Source organism: Cyprinus carpio, chromosome B17 (genome assembly GCF_018340385.1).
Source record: "Cyprinus carpio isolate SPL01 chromosome B17, ASM1834038v1, whole genome shotgun sequence".
NCBI lineage: Eukaryota > Metazoa > Chordata > Actinopteri > Cypriniformes > Cyprinidae > Cyprinus > Cyprinus carpio.
This window is the reverse complement of record NC_056613.1, coordinates 25920088-25942153: the sequence shown is the minus strand read 5'-3', so window position 1 is coordinate 25942153 and position 22066 is coordinate 25920088. Positions and strand designations below refer to the sequence as shown.

Below are 22066 nucleotides of genomic sequence, written 5' to 3'. Positions count from 1 at the left end.
ACACAAAAGAGCGATGGTCATTATGAAATGCCGTTACCATTCAAAAGAGAAAAACCAAATCTTCCTAATAACCAGATATGTGCAATACACCGTCTGAAAGGTTTTGAAAAGAGATTCAAGAAAGATCAGCGGTATTATGAGGACTATGTAAAATTCATGGATGACATAATTTCACGTGGTGATGCAGAGAAGGTTTCTGAAGAAGAGATTGACAACAGTCCAGTTTGGTATATTCCACATCATGGAGTTTATCATCCACAAAAACCAGGGAAAATACGTGTAGTATTTGACTGTTCTGCCAAGTTTCAGGACACATCCCTTAACGACCATCTGCTTACAGGTCCTGACTTAACCAATGCATTGTTAGGGGTCCTATGCCATTTCCGAAAAGGTCCCATTGCAATCATGTGTGACATAGAAAGAATGTTCCACCAGTTTCATGTGAAAAAGGAGGATCAAGATTACCTGCGATTTTTGTGGTGGGAGAATGGAAATTTGGAGATCACACCATCAGTCTACAGAATGGGAGTTCACTTGTTTGGAGCTGCCTCGTCTCCTGGTTGTTCTAACTTTGGTTTGAAACATCTGGCAACTCAAGGACATGGCCAGTATAGTGAAGATACTATACGCTTCATTCAAAGAAATTTCTATGTAGATGATGGTTTAATAAGTGTCCAAACTGAGACGGAAGCTATCCAGCTTATCAAAGAATCAAGAGAAATTTGCTTCACTGGCAGGTTAAGACTCCATAAGTTTGTTTCTAACAGTGAAAGAGTGATGGCAACCATCCCAGAAAAAGAACGTGCCACAGTCAAAGATCTGGATATGGCTTTGAGTTTACCTCAAATGGAAAGAGCTCTTGGAGTAGAGTGGTGCATTACATCTGACTCTTTTAAATTCAGAGTTCAAGTAAAATCCAATCCTTTAACAAGAAGGGGTGTGCTTTCTACCGTGGCCTCTGTGTATGACCCCCTAGGGTTTATGGCACCATTTGTTCTTTTGGGTAAACAAATACTCCAGCAAATGTGCAAAGAGAAGGTTAGTTGGGATGAGGAAGTTCCAGAGAACTTGAGACCTCGGTGGGAGTCCTGGATCAGAAATTTACCCAATCTAGTTGAAATGGAAATCAAGAGAGACTTCTTACCTTCAAATTTTGGTGAGGCCATAATGTATGAGCTCCACCATTTTGCGGACGCAAGTGTCACTGGATATGGTGAATGTACTTACCTGCGAGCAATTAACAAGTCTAATAAAGTTCATTGCTGTTTGGTAATGGGGAAAGCAAGAGTTTCACCAACCAAAGTTACAACTATACCAAGGCTAGAACTTACAGCAGCAGTTGTTGCAGTACAAACAAGTGATATGCTTCGGAATGAGCTAGAAATTCAAGATCTAAAGGAGTTCTTTTGGACTGATTCTACAGTCGTTCTTGGCTATATAAACAATGACGCCAGACGATTTCATGTGTTCGTAGCCAATCGTATTCAGAGAATTAGATCCAGTACAAAGCCTGAACAATGGGCTTATGTTGCCTCAGAGAACAATCCAGCGGATCATGCCTCTCGAGGTTTGACAGCAGAGGAACTTAAAACCTCAAATTGGTTCACCGGACCAAAGTTTCTTTGGCAAACGGAATTACCCGAAAGAGAATGTAAGTTGGGAGAAATTAAGCAAGATGATCCTGAAATTCGTAAGGTTGTGTTTAACACTGCTGCAAAGGAGAGCAGATCATTATTGGATCACCTACACAAATTCTCTGACTGGTTAAGAGTTGTAAAGGCAGTTGCTAGACTGAAACGTAAAATCAAAGAATTCAAAGATGTGAAGAAACCAACCAAAGAAAGTACGAGCCTGGAAGAAAGGAAAGAAGCAGAACTTTTTATCATCAAGCTGGTTCAAAAGGAAGCATTTTCGGATGAGATAAAGAGTTTGAAGCTAAAGAAAGTAGTTTCCAAGACCAAAAAGAGCAGGCTATACAAGTTAAATCCATTCTTAGACAAAGAAGGTATCCTGAGGGTTGGAGGACGCCTAAGTCAATCTACGTTGCACCCATACGTCAAGCATCCAGTAATACTTCCCAAGAATAGTCATATGTCAGCTTTACTTATTAAGCACTTTCACGAAAAGGTACATCAAGGACGTGGAATGACAATGAACGAACTGCGAGCTAATGGATGGTGGATCCTGGGATGTAGCGGGGTGGTCTCATCACACATCTTTAAATGTGTTAAGTGCAGAAAGTATAGAAGGCCTGCAGAAGAACAAAGAATGGGTGACTTACCGCAAGATAGAATGGAAACCACTTCACCATTCACTTATGCTGGTATTGACTGCTTTGGTCCAATATATATTAAAGAAGGAAGAAAGGAGCTCAAGAGATATGGTCTTTTACTTACTTGTCTATGTTCAAGGGCCATACACATAGAGATGATTGATGACATGACCACTGATTCATTTATTAATGCTTTAAGAGCGTTCATTGGAATAAGAGGAAATGTTCGTCAGTTGAGATGTGATCAAGGAACCAATTTTGTTGGCGCAAGAAGAGAATTTGCAGAACTCATGAAAGGAATGGATCAAGAAAGAGTTAAGGCTTTAGGATGTGAATTTCTTATGAATCCTCCAGCAGCAAGTCATATGGGAGGTGTCTGGGAGAGGCAAATAAGAACCATAAGAAGTGTGCTTTCGGCTATTCTCGACCAGTCATCACAGAGGCTTGACAGTACCTCTCTAAGGACATTCCTGTATGAGGTTATGGCAATTGTTAACAGCAGACCACTCACCACTGAATATTTGAATGATCCATCTGGACCTGAACCTTTAACTCCGAACCACATTCTTACAATGAAATCCACAATCATTCTACCTCCACCTGGACAGTTTACAAGGGAAGATCTTTATCTTCGAAAGAGGTGGCGTAGAGTACAGTATTTGGCAAATGAATTCTGGACTCGATGGAAAAAGGAATATCTTTTAAACTTGCAGTCAAGACAAAAGTGGTACAAAAACAGAAGGAACTTGAAAGTCAATGACATTGTCCTTCTACAAGATGATCTGGCACCACGTAATGAATGGAAGTTGGCCAGAGTCATAGAAGTCTACCCAGGGTCAGATGGGATGGTTAGAAAACTAAAATTGATGGTTAGTGACCGTAAGTTTGACAAGAAAGTGAAACCCATAACTAAACCTGTGTTTCTTGAAAGACCTATACATAAGGTTGTTGTTCTGCTTGAAGCAGGTTGCGAGGTATGAAATTAGGTGGTTAGTAAAAGGAATGTTTTCATTGAAAAGTTGGAGTGAAAAGTGTAAATTAGTAACTATATTGCAATTTGAGAAATCTCACATTAAGGGTGTGTGATTTGGTGGGAGTGTAAGTGTGTTCTTATATTGTGTGTTTTACGTTTATAAGTTGTTTACGTTTTTCTAAGATTTTTGTTATGAAGAAAGTAAGTTACATTTATTATTTGTGAATTAATTTTGTTATTTGGTTTGGGACTTTTATTTTGAAATACCGATGGTTGTATTTAATGGCTGACTGCCTGTAAGGTTTCTCACTTCCTGTAAGCAAGCTAGCGGCAAACACGAAAGTTGAGCATGTGCTCAATGGATGTCTCTTCTTGCAAGGGATTTGAACATGAGATTAAGGAGTATTCAAGACAATTTCTTTCATAAAGCATTCAGCCAACGAGGTATGTCGTTTTATATTTGCTTTATATTTGTATTTTGTGTTTTGAAGGTCTTAAAGTTTGTTTGTTTGTTTGCTAATGTATGTTTTGGTTTATATTAAGTTCATGTGGTTTGTATTCATTTAGTTTTCACGGTGAATTTGGGGGGAAAAGCAATCAAATAAACCAGTAGTACGGAAACCACTTGTGTCAGCGTATGCTTGAGGGGAAGTACAGACTCACACACACACACTCGAATAAACACTCACACACACACACACACACACACACACACATATATGAACAGGTGTGACTGGAACACTGCAAATATGTAAAATAAAAGCAATAATTCAACTACAATGGAGACTAGGCTGATTTATACTTCTGTGTTAGAACTACGCCGTAGTTACGCTGTAGGTTGCTTCTCCGACAAGCTGCTGCTTCTTCGGCTTTTGTCATGGTTTGTTGGTTACACGAGCAACATGCCCGTGGACACTGCAGAGTAGCGGTTTGCATGTGTACTGCACGTTGACACGTACAACGATGCTGAAGTATAAATGAAAACTGACGGGCAAGCCACAGCCATGATGGTAGCCCACGGTGGAGCCGACAGAGGGAGGAGCCATGGTGGAGGAAGAACTGATGGTGCCAGGGGGGCGACCAATGGTGGCGGAGCAAGTGGTGGTAGAGCCCGAGGCTGAGATGGAGAGCCGATGAGCCAGGGCGATGGGGAGGATCCGGAGGGCCATGGTGGAGCCAGAACGACAAAGGACTGAGGTGGAGCTGGAGGGAAGGAGGAGCCTGAAAGCCCATAGATATATTAATCTATGGGCTAAACCATGGAAATGCAGATGTTTTCTTATTTTACTCCCACCAGATGGCACTAATCTGGCATCAAAAATGGGATTTTAAAAGCATTGACTCTATTTTAACATGAAATACTGCATTAATTGAAAAGTAATACACACACACACACACACATATATATGTTTTATGTAGGCTATTTAAAAAAAGTAGCCTACGTAAAAGTAGTTTTTTGCTAAATCGCTTGCAAAAATAAGTTTGCTGTTAGGTCATACATACCACGTAATATTACAAGCCTATCCCTTAGTTTCAAAATACTTACAGTATAAATAACTTGTAATTTTACAGGTTATCACCCCTTTATTCCCCAAACTTAGCGTATTTTTCCCTTATACCCATACGGAGGTACTGAATAGGTACACTATTACAAAAAAGTTACGCTGTAAATTCTGTTTAACGTTACTTAACTTTTTTCTGTGTTCAAAATTTGCAAAATGTATATAATGAGTGAGTATATAATAAATGTATCTACCAAACCGCCTTTTTGTCTTATCCCAAATCACTACGGTACATTTATAATAAGTGATTATTTTTGGACTATTGTAGCCTGTTCGGGTCGTCACCGCTGCGGAGTAACACATACTGTACCTGTGTGAGTCGCCATAGACATAAAAGAGTATGGAGACAGATTAGTCTCAAATATAATTCACGCAAAAAACAAGTTCTGTTTATTAACCGCTCTAGAGCGCCAAAATGTACATAGGGTTGCTTTAAAAAGTGACAGTGAAAGTGACGTGACATACAGCCAAGTATGGTGATCGATACTCGGAATTTGTGCTCTCCATTTAACCCATCCTAAGAGCACACACACAGCAGTGAACACATACACATCGTGAACACGCATGACGTTGCTGGTTGTAATCTAAGGCGTTACCCATAAATTATATTGCAGAACACTGCTGGTGCTACTAATACAATGCAAAAATGTGTTCACAATAAGTGCATTGGATCAAATGATTCATTCAAATGTTAGCAGTAGTGACACTCAATATAAAGTGGGTCAGAACTAAAATAATAATTAAAAAAAATCAAGATAGGTCTGAAAAAAAGCTCTAGAATCAGTTGCCTCTTTGACACGTTGTTGTTTAATGCAATGCAAGTATTCAAAACCTTTGCCCTGTTTATTGATTGTTTCGTGTTAACTGTAATGAACAGTCATATGACGTTTCACATCATCAAATATTGCTTCACTGATGAGAATCGATCAGACAAACTGCTGACTAGAACTACTTTTTGATTCCTTTATAAAAAAGTGCAGACATCAGTTTTATGTCTGACAGAAGTAGTGTTGTTACTGTATAGCAAAACATAATAATTAAAAGAGCTGAAATAAAATATATGAAATGAAAACCTTAGGCTTAAAACAACTGTAGTCAAGAGTCAAGAGGCATTTATTTATCATTTGCATAGTTAACACTGGGGAAAACTGGGCATTGAAATGCTTGTGACGAGGCTCAGACATACAGTGACAATAACAAGACATAAACAGACATAGACATATGTGGAGGGCACTGAGATTTTGAGTGACTTCAGTGACCATAGGCAGGACAGACACAGAAAGAGCATTATATACAAATAAGTGGCAGTAGATACAATAAGGGTAGACCGTGTTAAGAGTTATAAGTAGTCCTGAGGTACTCATATAAGATTAGAGCAGTGTCTAAAATGTCATTGTAGAGTCTCACAGAGCTACATGAAAGAAAATTAAAGTGGCAGTGCAGATGCTATAAATAAATTTAAGAGCAGCACACATTCCGGAATTTATATTTCCGAGTAGAGCAATGTCCAAAATGTCATTGTAGGGTGTCACAGAGCTACATGAAGGAATATTAAAAAGTGGCAGTGCAAGTACAATAAAAGTAAACATAAGAGCAGCATGTATTCCGGTTTTAGATGAAGGATAGCTGGAGAGATAAGCAGTCTGATGGCTTGAAGATAGAAACTGTTCTTCAGTCTGGTTGTCCGTGATCGGATGGATCGTAAGCGTCTGCCATATGGCAAACAGGGGATGAGCAGGGTGAGTGCGGTCCTTGATGATGCTGCGAGCCTTTCTCAAGCAGCGAGTCTGATAGATGTCCTGTAATGCTGTGAGTTTATGTCCAATGATGAGCTCTGCTGTTCTCACCACTTGCTGAAGAGCCTTGCGGTCGAAAGAAGAGCAGTTGCCGTACCATACAGTGATGCAGCCGGTCAGAATGCTCTCTATAGTGCAGCAGTAGAAATTTGACATTATGTTAGAGGAGATGCCAAACCTCTTCAACCTCCGCAGGAAGTAGAGACGCTGGCGGGCTGTTCTCACTATGGTCTCCGAGGGATGTAAGTGCCAAGGAACTTGTAGCTCTTAACTGTCTCTACTATCTCTCCATTGATGTGAATGGGAACGTGACCCTCTCTATGTGACTTCCTGTAGTCCACGATCATCTCCTTGGTCTTGCTGACGTTTAGAGAGAGATTGTTATCAGTTATCAGTTATCAGGGTTAACCTCATCTCTGTAGGATGTCTCATCACCATTAGTAATGAGTCCTAGGATAGTTGTATCGTCAGCAAATTTGAGGATGATGTTGGAGCTATATGCTAAATAGAGCAGTCGTAAGTGAACAGGGAGTACAAGAGAGGACTGAGTACACATCCCTGTGGGGCACCAGTGCTGAGTGTGAGTGAAGAGGATTTGTGATTGCCAATTCTAACCACCAGGGGTCTGCCGGTCAGGAAGTCCAGGACCCAGTTACATAAGTGACTGTTAAGACCCAGATCTTTCAGTTTGGCTATAAGTTTAGTAGGGATGATGGTGTTAAATGCAGAGCTGTAATCAACTAACAGCATCCGCACATAGGTGTCTCTTCCCTCCAAGTGTTCCAGGGCAGAGTGTATGGTCATTGCAATGGTGTCATCAGTGGATCTATTTGAGCGGTAAGCAAATTGGAATGGGTCCAAGGTGTCAGGTAGAGAGGAGCAGATGTAGGATTTGACTAGACGTTCGAATCACTTCATTATGACTGATGTCAATGCTACAGGGTGGTAGTCATTCAGGCAGGTGACAGCTGTTTTTTTTTTTGGGAACAGGGATGATGGTGGTGAGCTTGAAGCATGTGGGGATCTCTGTTAGTCTCAAGGAGAGGTTAAAGATGTTGGTGAAGACATCTGCTAACTGGACAGCGCAGGCCCTCAGGACATGTCCGTGTATGCCATTCCAGCCATTGACTCTCTTGAAAGCCTTACTCAATTCGAGTGTGGTTAGAACCAGAGGGCAGGTGTCAAGGTCAGCAGGTATTTTCACAGCAGGGAATGTGTTGCGAGGGAATGTCAAAGCGAGCATAGAACGTATTGAGCTCATCCGGTAAGGAGGCAGACAAAGAGCCAACACTGCTTTTCCTTCCTTTGTAGTCAGTGATATAGCGCAAACTGCTCCACATGCGTTGGGGGTCAGAGGTATTATTATGTATTATGTATAGTACTTTGTATAGTACTATGGTACTATACAAAGTAAAATGATAAATGTACCACACTGCAGTGACTATGTTTTTTTCCAAATGAATACCATAACTACACCCAGTGCATGGAAAACCCATATTAATATATGAGGGTGCAATAAATCTGGGGACTTTTGACACTGAAATTCATGGCAGTATCATGATCATGTGGTGTGTAAGTTCTTGTGTCTGGGAACACCCAGATCCATGAAAGCAGTCTAAGACACAGCCAAACATTAAGACATTAAGAGTAGACATTAAGAGCTTCCTCCACATATAGTTTTTCAGATGGTGAACCTAAAACACAGATACTGGAAATAACCATAAATAAACTTGATTTAGTAAACAGTACATATGCACAGGCAAAGCTTTATATAACTAAATGAACACTCAGAAGCCCAAGTTGGTTTTGACCACTGCTTTGTAAACGGTTTATTTGCTGGTTCACATCATAAACAGCTATTTAAAATGGATACATGTTTAAAGTTACAATAAAAGCTTTTAGATCCCACTGGTAAGTGAGGAACACATGACAATAGCAGCAGCTTACAGAATCACACAAGCATCATAAAACATATGTCTGTTGATTCATAAAACAGTTTACGTTTGAAGTCAAAAAAGACTACAAAGTATAACGCTACTATAAATTATATTATTGATATAACAAGCAAAAAAATAAGATATATTGAGTACCAATCTTTATTTTGTAGGTTTTTATGTCCTGGGGCATGAACAGAGCTTCGAAAGCCAGCGCATATAAAGAAAACACTGTTGTCGACACAGTGAACCCTGTATACCGAGTCTGATCCTGGATCACTTAAATGTCTTCTGAATTTTAACAGTCCACAGACATACATTATGCAGCTCCAGCTGCAATGAACTCACAGAATCTAGACAGATGAATACTAAATGTGTGACAAAAATTGATTGTGTGATGAAAATTGTTTACATGGTGAAACTGGCTAAGTTGGAATGTCAAACGCACCATTGTCTCCTGTGCTTGAGAAATGAAAACAGGCGAATGATGGTATATTTTGGGAACATTAGGAGCCTTCAGCAACAGGGCTCTGACTTTTCTTGTTGAGGTACTCAAGAACAAAGACCTGCAGGATCTTGTTGAGGTTGCTGATGGAGGTTCGATCCAGGTTCTCCTCGTTGTCGTCAAAGGTGTGCCACACCGCAGGAAAAGGAGTCGAAATGAGATGGAGAATCCGGACCCCTAGGAGTGCAGAGAAATACATAAGGTCTAAATGGTTTTTATATGAACATTCATAAAGCTCAGGGAGGGGTCTTTTACCTCGGTTGAGAAATGGTATGTGGTCATCCAGAATGAGCCCCACATGCAGGCCAGGCCAGAAGTACTGAACCTCATTAGGGTGATTCTCTAGTTGACCGAGCGCATGCAGCCGACGCTCTAGATAACACGAAAGAGAGTTTTCCTTTAAGCATCAATTCACTTAGTATACATCATTTGTTGCTTTTATAAATGTCAGATTTTTGTTTATGTTGTGCTAGTCAATATGGTGGCTGTCTTGGACTTATACTGATACCTAATAGTGTAGATGCAAAAGCAAGTGTTTTCAGTAAACAACAGAATATGTGAGAGGCTTCCTTCTTCACCACTCAAATAGGGGTTACAGAGATAAATCCTGGTTACTGAGGGAAAATTAATCATATGGCAATGGAGATTCCTAAAAAATATTACATTCTCATTTCGAGACATCTGTAGAGTCATGCAGAGACGACTGAACAGGAAATGTGTGATAGCTTGTGTGATAGTGCCAAGCGGCAACCTCCCGCTCTCTCTCTCTGAAGCCAACAAGGAAGTGACTAAAACTGCAATTCATCCACTGGCCGCTAGAGGCTGGCTCCAAAAGGGAGTCAATCCCATAGACTCTCCATGCTAAAATGCCCAACTTTACAGCAGAAAAAAACATGTTTACAGCCCGGTACAAAAAATTATTTTGGTCTATATAGCTAATTTTGCCCTTCATTACAACTGTGAGGGGGGTGATTTTTTTTATAACTCATCTGTTTAAATTATATTAAGCCTTAAAGTTCTGCATAATTAAGGGCGTGGCCACTTGAGTGACAGGTGGATTGCCACTGCTGACACTGCCGTCTAGCTAGGTGGGTGTGGCTTCAGTAACCAGCTCCTGCCTTTTTGTCCATTTTCGATTATCCAGGAGTGACGCGCGCTGCCAAGATGGCAACGGCCACCTCCGTTTACTTGAGGCTTCAAAAACGCACTTCGAAAATCTACGGGTGACGTCACGGACACTACATCCATGTTTTTATACAGTCTATGGATATTGCTTTAAAGGTACAATATGTACGATTTTATTAAAATATCCAATAAACACTAGAAAAGTAATATATTTTGCTGATTTGTGTACTTACATTATCCCAAATGTTTCGAAGAATGTTTAATTCCAGAGAAATAAGCAATTTTAACTAGTGACACGGACCATGTCCATAGTGTCATTTTGTAGCCTGCCAATAACATCATAACCTCTCGATTTCTGGTTTTGTGTATTGTAGAAAAAATGGAAACACCAAAGACGCTTTAATATGTTGTGTTTTAATAGACCGGTGACAACCGCACAGAGTAGCATTATAAAAGAACTTTTAAATGTATCTCGTATGATAAAACAGTGCTGCTTTTTTCCCCACATAAGCATGACTGGAAGGAGCAGAAGTGGTCGACTGTGGCATAATAAAAGCTCCGCTGCTTTTGAGCCGTGTGTCGCGCTCATTCAGTGGCATCGTTTCGATTCGACAGCTTTCAGCATCACTCTGCTTCGTTCTACTACGTTAATAAATCATTAGCTCATCCATGTACATGATTTTAGCCGAGTTCCGTCGGATTGCGTCGGCTGTGGGTACGAAGACCAAAACTCCCATGATTCCAAACTCAGTCACAGTGTCATCAAACTACGCCTTTGTTTCTTTGATTTGAATACACGTCCTCTAGCGGCAAAAAATTACATATTGTGCTTTTAACAGTTCAATAAAGAAAATATCAATACTGAGTAACTTATATTTTACACATAATATTACTTTTAAATTATAAATAAATATTAGTTTTTATATATTATTAGTTTAATAGTTTATTATTAGTTTATTTTTGCTTCCCTAGTAAAAAAACAAGTGTTATTATAATGAATATATACTTGTGGTGTACTTCAAACCTTAAAAAATTAACATTTTTACCTTAAAGTATATTTTACATTATTATGGTTTAATACTCATTTGTTATGCTTCAAAGAAATACACTTATTATGATATGGTTAGGCATAAATGTCTAAACATAATATATGTATTGTACTGTCACATTTTATCCATTTAATTCATCCACCCTTCTTTCTTTCTTTCTTTCTTTCTTTCTTTCTTTCTTTCTTTCTTTCTTTCTTTCTGTCATTCTTTCTTTCTTTCTTTCTTTCTTTCTCACACATCTTTCTTTCTTCATGTCATTCCATCTCTCATTCTACCCTTCTTTCTTATTTTCTTTCTTTCTTTCTTTCTTTCTTTCTTTTCTTTCTTTCTTTTCTTCTTTCTTTCTTTCTTTTTCTTTGATTTTCTCCCGCGTCTTTCTTTCTTTCTTTCTTTCTTTCTTTCTTTCTTTCTTCCGTTCTTTCTTTCTTTCTTTCTTTCTTTCTTTCTTTCTTTCTTCTTCTCATTTTTGAATGGCAGTGTAGCATAATTTTCACAAACATTTGACCTGTAGTGTTCAGTCAGCCATCCGAAATTTCTATGGAGGTAAGAAAGAGAAGCCAGAAGGGGGGAAAAAGATGTGGCACAAGGAAATAGAGCAGAAAAATACTAACCAATATTTTGTAGTCTTGAAAGCCATCGGGTCGTACTGGAGAACTGATTACCGAAGCGAGGATTTGGACTTCCAATCAAGTCCAGTAGAACAAACAAATCCTGGTGAGAAATCCAATGAATGAAGGCCTTCAACCAGTTTTGTTGTTTGTCAATGTTTCTTTGCATTCATGTTCTATAGCCTTACATTTACAATACACTCTCAGGAAAAGAGGTACAAAAGCTGTCACTGTGGCAGTACCCTTTCAAAAGTTACTGTACAAACATTTCAGGTAATAGTTTGTACCTTTAAAATACCAATATGCAAAATTTAGGTGTAAACAAGGTACAAAAGTGTACAATTTGAAAAGGTACCACCCCAGTGACAGCTTTTGTACCTTTTCTTGAGAGTGTTAATGATTGTCCATTTGCATATAAAAGATGATTCAGGGCTATCTTCTATATTCAAACTCTACACTCATGGTGAATGGTGCATTTGCATCTAAAATATATCTGCTGATAATGCAGCAGGAAGATAGCTGTGTAAGAGAAATCATTCTTCAGTGAAAAGAAAAATCTTATGAGCAAATACAGATGTCAGCCTGTTAAATATTAGTGTGTTCCATACACAAAGTTGCAGAAATCTTACAGCACTGCGCATAAGTCATATGGGCCACTTTAACAGTACCTGGGACAGGCGATTTATCAAAATATATGTACAGTACAGGTCAAAAGTTTGGAAACATTACTATTTTTAATGTTTTTGAAAGAACTTTCTTCTGCTCATCAAGCCTGCATTTATTTGATCAAAAATACAGAAAAAAATGTAATAATATTGTGATATATTATTACAATTTAAAATAATTCTTTTTAAATGTATTATACTTTAAATTATCATTTATTTCTGTGATGCAAAGCTGAATTTTTAGGATTATTATCACATGATCTTTTAGAAATCATTCTAATATGATGATTCATTATCAAAGTTGGAAACAGTTCTGCTGCTTAATATTTTTTCAGAACATGTGATACTTTTTTAGGATACTTTGATGAATAAAAATTAAAAAAAAAAGAAAAAAAAGCTATGTTTTTTTTTAAAATATAAATATTTTGTAATAACAATATACACTACTGGTCAGTAATTTGGGGTCAGTATTTTTTTTTCTTTCTTTTTTTTAAATAAAATCAATACATTTATTCAGGAAGGATGTGTTAAATTGATAAAAAGTGACAGTAAAGAAAATATATTATTAGAATATATATTATTCAATTTTTTTTTTTTGAATAAATGCAGTTCTTTTTAATCTTTTATTCATAAATATATTAGACAGCAGAACTGTTTCCAACACTCATAATAAATCAGAATATTAGAATGATTTCTAAATGATCATGTGATAGACTGGATGTTACATGTGACACTGAAGGCTGGAGTAATGATGCTGAAAATTCCGCTTTGCATCACAGGAATAAATTATTTTTTTTAAGTATATTAAAATAGAAAAACTATTATTTTAAGTTGTGTAATAATATTTCACAATATTACTGTTTTTTCTGTATTTTTGATCAAATAAATGCAGGCTTGATGAGCAGAAGAGACTTCTTTCAAAAACATTAAAAATAGTAATGTTTCCAAACTTTTGACCTGTACTGTATATATATTTTTTTTTCAAGGACGAAAGTGAGCGTATAGATTTTGGAACAACAAAAGAATGAGTCAGTGAAAAAGAATAGAATACATGAATAATAACAGAAAAAATTCTAACAATAAGTAGGATACAGTGAGTGATTTTTAGATTAGTCTGGCTGTATGTCAATGTATTAATCAATGTTTGTGAGAGAACTGTACAATGCCGTCGAGCTGGCTGGTGTTGGTGGCTTCCGGTGGATGTGCTGTTGTTGCCATTTTGTGGGCTAAATGACGGGAGCCATATAGAGAGTCCTCAGAGGTCCACTGGTAAAGTGCCTCCTCTCCATCAAAGAAGAAGAGCTGAAGTGACAAGTCTGACCCAGAATCCTGTGAGAAACAGCAAAACACACACATGTTGCCATCTACCTGTGACACTACAGAATACAGATAACCATGATGAGCACAAATTAAAGTTCAGCTACCAACTGGAAAAGAGAGATTGATTGGTAATGGTCTAAGATAATTAATAACAAAACAACAATTTAGTACAATAAAGCTTTCAACTGTTTTCTCCCTTTTCTGATCATCATCTACGATAACTCTTAACTACCGGCATTTCAACGGTAGCTCGCCTGATTACGACAAAGCCAATTTATTTGCAAATTCTGATTTAACAATTTAGAAAACTGACCACTTTACATGAACACAGAACATGACAAAAGAAAAAGAAAAAAAGTGGTTAGGGATTAAAAAAAATCACCTCAACATAGCAAGCCCTAATGACATTATGTCTTCACTTTTACAGTTTTAATATAGATTTGGGCCCTGTCCACACGAACGTGGGTATTGGGTGTTCGTCAGCACGCAAACGCAGCACCAGGTCACTGAAACCGTGAAAACTCCTGCAAAGGTAAAGATTTTCAAAAACTCCGGTTGCAGTTTTATCGTGTAGACAGCGAAACCTGGAGTTCTTGGCTTGTGAAGTCTGAGCCTGCGCTGTTATCTCCGTCTACTAGAAACTTTTTCAGGCTTCTGATTGGCCAACATGGCTTTATGGTTGAGATTATATCGTCACCTGTTGGTTTGGCATGCTCTTGACAGTACTTGATAGCATGCTTTTGCGTTTTCATGTGGATGGAGATATTTTTAAAAATGGAAGAAGGAAAAACTCAGATTATAAAAATACCCGTGTACGTTTGGACATGGCCTTGATCTCATTAACATCCGAGGCTCATTACAAAAATGCGCCTGTGGTAACATTTCTTTACATGACACTTTAAAGCAAAATGTTAATGCTCTGTCGCAAAAATTATGCACCGCCTACCAAAAACCCAATTCTAAAGCTAAACCTGATAATGTTAACAATGTAATGTAAATAAAAAAAATAATCTGCTGCTGTAATCATAATTAATATGTAATAAACGTTGTTACAGTTACTGCTACAAGTGTTCAAATTCTAATAGGATTTGCAAAAGTGTTGGTACAGGCATGTTTTTCCAATTAGCCTATATTTCTCCTTAAACTACTCTACTCATAATCTCTTTAATTTCATGTACCATGTTAAAACACAATGCTCATGGTTATGTCTGTACTGGCAGTGCTTTAACAGGGAATATATTTCTAAAGCGTTCCCAAGAAAACTTTTACTGTGAAAAAAAGTGCACAGCTAAAGTAAAGCTAAAAATATTAAAACTAAAAACAAATATATATATGTGTGTGTGTTCCTGTGTATTTTGCCATACCTTCAGGGTCTTTAGTTCATCATCTTGGGCTCTTGCCAGTTCCAAAATCATAGAGCAGGGAACAGCAGAATCCGTTGCTCCAAGAAACTCACGGCCGTCCCACTGTGAAGGGTAGTATTTGGAGTCAAAGTGGCAGGCCAGAACCAACTGACGTTTGGCTGCAGGGTTGAGAGTTGCAATTATGTTGGTGAAGGGAAGTTGGCCGTAAGGTGTATGAGCATAGAAGGCATCCTCTGTCACTTCCCATCCCGCTTTCATCGAGCCGAGAGTTGATTTAATATGCTAAAGACAGAGAAACTCAGATTTCAGAAATGTCACATTTAACACTCGCTTTCATACACAAACACGCACTGACCTGCTGAACGTGTTGGCTTCCAGTTGAACCAGGATAGCGCACAACAAGCATGGGCTTCAGGTCTTTCTGCCACATCTGGTCCAGATCGGTACGAGATACAACACTGCTCAGTTCACTGGAGCTCAGTGTGGTTGCTTCATGTTTCAGCTGAAGTGAAAAGCAATAGAAACCTTTATTCATTCATTTATTCCACAGTGGTGTATTCATATGTTTGTGTCACAAGTCCTAGTTAACATGCTCCTGGGGCCATGTCTAGACAAAGACCATGTCCATTTCCAAGAATATGGTCCATATTTTCAAAGTCTTGGTCTTGTCATGTACTCGGGAGCATGTGGACTCAACCTTCTTCTAGTCTCTGTCTTGACTTGGACGCATCTGAGTTGGTCTCCACTACAACACTGCTTTGTGTATGCTTGTTCACATTTACTGTATTTTATAATCCCTCTCTTTTAGTTCTTAGTAATTATTAGTCTCTTTGTTTGCCATTAGTAATCAAGTTGAAAAAAAAAGCCTTCAACTTAAACGGATACTCCACCGCAAAATGAAAATTTTGTCATTAATCACTTACCCCATGTCGTTCCAAACCCGTAAAGCTTTGTTTGTCTTTGGCAAACAATTTAAGATATTTTGGATGAAAATCGGGAGGCTTGAGACTGTCCCATAGACTGCCAAGTAAGAAACACTGTCAAGGTTCAGGAAAGTATGAAAAGCATCATCAGAATAGTCCAACTTTATTCAACAATTTCTCTCTGCAGGCGGCGTATGCTCTTCTGTGTCAGCCATGCCACAAGGATACGTTTTTTACGTGTATTTACGCTTTGGTTTGAAAGAAAACAGCGCATAAGCACAGCACGGCTGACACAAAAGAGCGTATGCCATCTCCGTACTGCTCAGATTTGACAAAATGATGCTACGCTGATTTGGAGAGACACAGAGGAGAGGAATTGTTGAATAAAGTCGTTATTTTTGTTTTCTTCATGTACAAAAAGTATTCTCGTTGCTTCATAACATTACGGTTGAACAGATGGACGATTCTGACGATGCTTTTCATACTTTCCTGAACCTTGACAGTATAACTTACTTGGCAGTCTATGGGACAGTCTCAAGCCTCCCTGTTTTCATCCAAAATATCTTCAATTGTGTTTTCGAAGACGAACAAAGCTTTTACGGGTTTGGAACGACATGGGGGTAAGTGATTAATGACAAAAATGTAATTTTGCAGTGGAGTAACCCTTTAAATCGATTAAACTGAGCTCAATCCAAAGAAATTCTGATCGACTTGAAAGGAGTGGTGTAGAAATAATCATATGAATAAGAACAAAAATGAGGGGATGTTTACATGTGTGATGTCACTGTTTTTAACTAAAAACAGAACGCTTCAACATTTTGGCCATTCATTTACAAGACAACAGTAAATGAATGGTGGTGGCCTGGTGACACAAACTGTTGAAAATGGGCTCAAAAGTTCAAGTTTTTGAACAGGGTACCATTATTTTCGAACCCGTCTCCGTTTAAACTACAAAAATGCAATCATTATCGTGTAAACATACCCTTAGTATCAAAACTTGAATCTTCTCGGTTGGATTCAAAAACATCTTGCCCACATGCTCTATGTCTTAATGCATGTTTACCAAAGTCTTTTTATAATAGGATCTCTGTTTAGATACAGTTTACATCTTACAAATGTGCATTGGTTTATGTCTTACGAACTTGTCAGTACAGCAGACTAAATATTTACTAAAAAAGCTTTTCTGACATGATATTTAGGATATTTCCTGAAAGTTATGTAACTAAAGTACAGCTGATGATTTCGCCACATTCTTCACAGACAAAACTAGGACAATCAGTAGTCAGTTCTCAGCCCAACACACACAGGACCTCAAACCAACCACACCCAACGCTAAAACTCCCATCTTCTCCTTCTGTCCCCTCACTGAGGCAGAAGTATCGAAACTTCTTCTCTCCAGCCACCCTACAATATGCCCTCTAGACCCAATCTCCTCACACCTTCTCCAAGCAATCTCTCCTTCACTTTTACCAGCACTCACACACATTATCCACACGTCTCTCCTCACAGGCACCTTCCCCACTGCATTCAAGAAGGCTCGGGTAACCCCACTGCTGAAGAAACCTACATTAAACACTTCACTTACAGATAGCTACAGACCTGTCTCTCTCCTTCCATTCATAGCAAAAACCCTTGAAAGAGTTGTTTTCAACCAGATATCATTGTTTCTCTCACAGAACAACAAACTGGATGCTAACCAATCTGGTTTCAGGAGTGGCCATTCAAATGAGACTGTGCTACTGTCATTCAGTCATTGCAAAAGCTGATTCCAAATCATCAGTTCTTATTCTGCTGGATCTGTCTGCTGCTTTCATTTTTATTTATATTTTATATATTTTTTATTTTATTTTTATCTGCACTATCAATCATCAGATCCTCCTGCCTGCCCTCTCATCACTGGGAATCACAGGGATTCCACTTCGCTGGTTTGAATCCTATCTCACTGGTAGGTCTTTCAGGGTGGCTTGGGGAGGAGAGGTATCCAAAGCACATCAACTGGGGTTCCTCAGGGAACAGTTCTTGGACCCCTCCCCTTCTCCATATACACAAAATCACTGGGTCCCATCATACAGGCTAATGGCTTCTCCTACCATTGCTATGCTGATGATACACAGTTCTATCTTCCATTTCAACCAGATTATCCAACAGTAGCTGCACGGATCTCAGGCTTCCTGGCAGACATCTCGGCATGGATGAAAGAATATCACCTACAGCTCAACCTGGCAACGACTGAGCTTCTTGTCTTCCCTGCCACTCCAACTCTACAGAATGATTTCTCAATCCAGCTAGGTTCTTCTACAATTACTCCATCAACTTTAGTCAGAAATCTTGGTGTAACCTTTGATGACCAGCTGACCTTCAAAGACCACATTGCAAAAACTGCTAGATCCAGAACCTTTCCATTGTACAACATCAGAAAGATCAGGCCCTTTCTAACGGAGCATGCTGCACAACTTCTTGTCCAGGCCCTTGTCATATCTAGGCTGGACTACTGCAATGCTCTTCTGGCTGGACATCCATCAAGCACAATCAAACCTCTACAAATGATTCAGAATGCAGCAGCATGACTGATCTTCAACGAGCCCAAAAGAGCCCACGTTACACCTCTCTTTATCTCCTTGCACTGGCTACCGACTGTGGCTTGCATCAACTTCAAGACACTGATGCTTGCATATAGAATAGCCACAGGCTCAGCGCCCACCTACTTCCACTCAATACTATGAATCTACATCCCCTCCAGAAGTCTGAGATCCGCAAGTGAGCGACGCCTCGTGGTACCATCAAAGAGAGGCTCAAAATCACTTTCCAGAACATTCTCGTTCAACATTCCTGGCTGGTAAAAAAATAAATAAAAAGTCTTTCTCTTAATTTATTCCTTCTCTTTCTAGCTTGTACTTATTTGAACAATGTCTAAAACTTGGTATTACAAGCACTTCCTGTGTCTGTTTGCCTCTTTAAGAAGAATCGCTTTATATATCCCCCAATTGTAAGTTGCTTTTGATAAAAGCGTCTGCAAAATGACTAAATGTAAATGTAAAGTAAATGAAAATGTGAATTGCGAAATTTAGGGTTCATGTAAATAGAGATTTCTGAATCTGAAACTGGATTTCATTCAGTCGGATTGACAAAAATTAGTGCATGTAAACATGCCTATCGTTACACATTTCAGCACAGCTCTGATTTGCCTGCAGGTAATCACAGTTATGATTGTGTGCATGATGGTTAGTCTGATATTGCTTTAATATTGCTTTAAGAAACCAGCTGTTTTGTGCATTTTAGCTTTGCCAAAATAGGTCCAGAGCAGAATGAACCATTGCACCCCTGAGCAACACAGAGTAGTGGTGTGTCATTCTTGAATGAATTAGTGTTCTGAAAAAATTGACTGAGTGAATCATTCAATGACTCAATCACATATTCATTTGCCACAACCTAATGGCTTAACTATGTAAAATCCCCTCTACTAATTCACAGACTGCGGCGGGATTAAGTAAGTAAAATAATTCATAGACTGTAGATAATATATAATTAGTGTACTCCTCACTCTTGTAACATTGCTCTGACAATCAAATTTGACATAAACATCAACATTTAGGCAGCCAGTAGGTGCCAATAGCCTCATGATTAGTGTGTCGATGTGCAACTGCGCTCACAGCGATTGATTATTTTTCTAATAAATCTTTGTATGTGTTCATCTTAAAAAAGAAGTTCATATACATCTGGAACGGTAGATTTAGATTTATGCATTTAGCAGACGCTTTTATCCAAAGCGACTTACAGTGCATTCAGGCTATCAATTTTTACCTATCATGTGTCTCCGGGGATCGAACCCCCAACGCAATGCTCCACCACTTGAGCTACAGAAACACGGTATATATGTTGAGTGAATGAGAGCATTTTCATTTTTTGGGCTGACTACCCCTTAAAGATGGCTAAGACATCTTTAATGAAATTGATTTGTGATGTTCTTTACTCATTATGAATCATAGCGAAAAGTCTGTTCTTATTCCATTTATAAAGCTTAAGAAAATACCTGACTTGCAAAAAATGCAATTCTAATTCAGTGACTCCTATTACAGTCAGACAAACATGATGATGATTATATTCTTGCTCAATGGTAATGTTGCAGCCAAGCTAGTACAGTCTTGTTTGAATGAGAAATTACACACTGCATATGTCTAGAGGATAATTATGTGTTCAAACTACACGGCAACAGAAGGTTCTGAAAAGAGAGGGAAACACAGCTGGGGGATATTCAGAGAGGATATCTGAAAAGTCTGAAAAGCTTTTGGTTATATTTTCTTTCATGAATAACAATTTTAAGATGGATAGAAGACAGCTAATCAGACTACTTCTGCTTTAAACATGACATTGATCTTCTGAAGACAGCTTGTTTTTTTGTATGTTTGGTCTCAAAGTTCAGTTCTTGTGCTGTGATTATTGATTCTGCTTGTGTTTTTTAAGCCACTTAATGACTGTGGCTTGATATGAACAACACAGAGAAGCCCTCTGACAGAAAAGCTTAGATATATTTTATACATTGTAATAATATGATCTGAAACAATATTTACTTTTTGTTTGTTTGTTTTTTGATTTATATAGCCTGCATGTCACAGTGAAGACAACAGCCAAAAGTAAACATGGTGGTGAAAAATAAAATTATAAAAAATTCTATTCCACAATGTGATTGCTGTATACATTTAATAATCTACACTCTGTTCAAAATATAACTTGTCATTTTCAGTTTTCTGATAACATGCTTAAAATCTGTTTTAGTAAAACAGTAGCATCATACAAATATGGTTAAGACATTTCCCCAAAATGCAGATCTTAAGAACAGAACAAAGGGAATTAATTCTAAAGAGAGAAAATCTATAAATATTAAGATCTCCTACTGGTGGATCAATGACATGGATCCTGCTCCCATAGCAACTACACAATATGAGACAGACTGAGCATCATAATTAAAGCTTTCTTTCCTCAGTCAGTTTAAGTGACCACTGTCACGCATCAATTGAAATATTTAAACAAAAAAGAGGACATACATTAAGTAATGAATGAATGCATGAATAAATAAAGAATTCAAATTATTATATTTGTATTAGGTTATGCATTAAGACATTTTAAGGCAGACACACTCTCTTTCATGAAAAGCATAATAAAATATGTTGAATTCACGACCCCGAAAAATAAATAGTATGAACGGGTAGTCTATGCCAATTCTCTTAAAGAAGAAGGGCTTTAAAAGATGCAAAACAAAGCATCAGCTGTGTAAATGTCATACCTTTTCCTCCTGCCACGGAACAGTGTCGCAGCTCGTCAGTGTCGCTAGGATGCCAATCAAAGCCAGCAGACCCGTGGTCCAGCGTCGTCCTGCCATCTCCTCTGTTCTGTCCGCGCGACGGTCTCCCAGACTCCAGCCAACTCGGATCATGTGAGAGAGCAGTTTACAAGTCCTACTATGGCGACGGCCTGACTCATGAATATTAATGACATTCCGTGACGCTCGGACAAATGATTTGCTAAAAGACAGGCGTTGCTAAGTTGAGGGCTTGGCTCATGAATATTAAGCAGTTAACCAGACTGGGCTCTCTCAGAAAAGGAAAGTTTCAAGCAACGCCAGCAAGGCTTTAATAATATTCATGATTAACCACTTCGACTCGGCACAAAGAGCCAGCTGTTTTTAGCCTGCAAGAGTGTTCTTTCTTCGCCTCACTTTCCTATCCTTACATAAACAAACAATTTCTATGAAACTGAGTTGCTTTCTAAGTACTAATGGGTACCATTAATATTTAAAGTAAAAGTAATAATTAAAAAGAAAAATACATAAACATTTATAAGACTATAACTAGTAGATTTAGTAGATCTAGATACGGCTTAAAGTCTGGCAAAGTAAAAATGGAATTCGAATCTTTTTTTTTTTTAGTGATAAACATTAAGTTACAATACTAATATTAATATTTTAACTTATTT

General features: G+C 38.3%; 1 protein-coding gene across 1 annotated transcript; it reads right to left on the bottom strand.

Annotated features, from left to right (window-relative positions):
- Nucleotides 1–8403: 8403 nt before the first annotated feature.
- LOC109113664 (glutaminyl-peptide cyclotransferase) lies at nucleotides 8404–21542 on the bottom strand. Its single transcript, XM_042742938.1, has 7 exons — nucleotides 21378–21542; nucleotides 15529–15675; nucleotides 15174–15455; nucleotides 13651–13818; nucleotides 11828–11927; nucleotides 9298–9414; nucleotides 8404–9219 (listed from the first exon to the last, which is right to left on the bottom strand). Exons 1-7 carry the CDS (start codon nucleotides 21525–21527, stop codon nucleotides 9044–9046), a joined length of 1140 nt encoding a protein of 379 aa, XP_042598872.1. The 5' UTR covers nucleotides 21528–21542; the 3' UTR covers nucleotides 8404–9043.
- Between the last annotated feature and the right edge of the window lie 524 nt (nucleotides 21543–22066).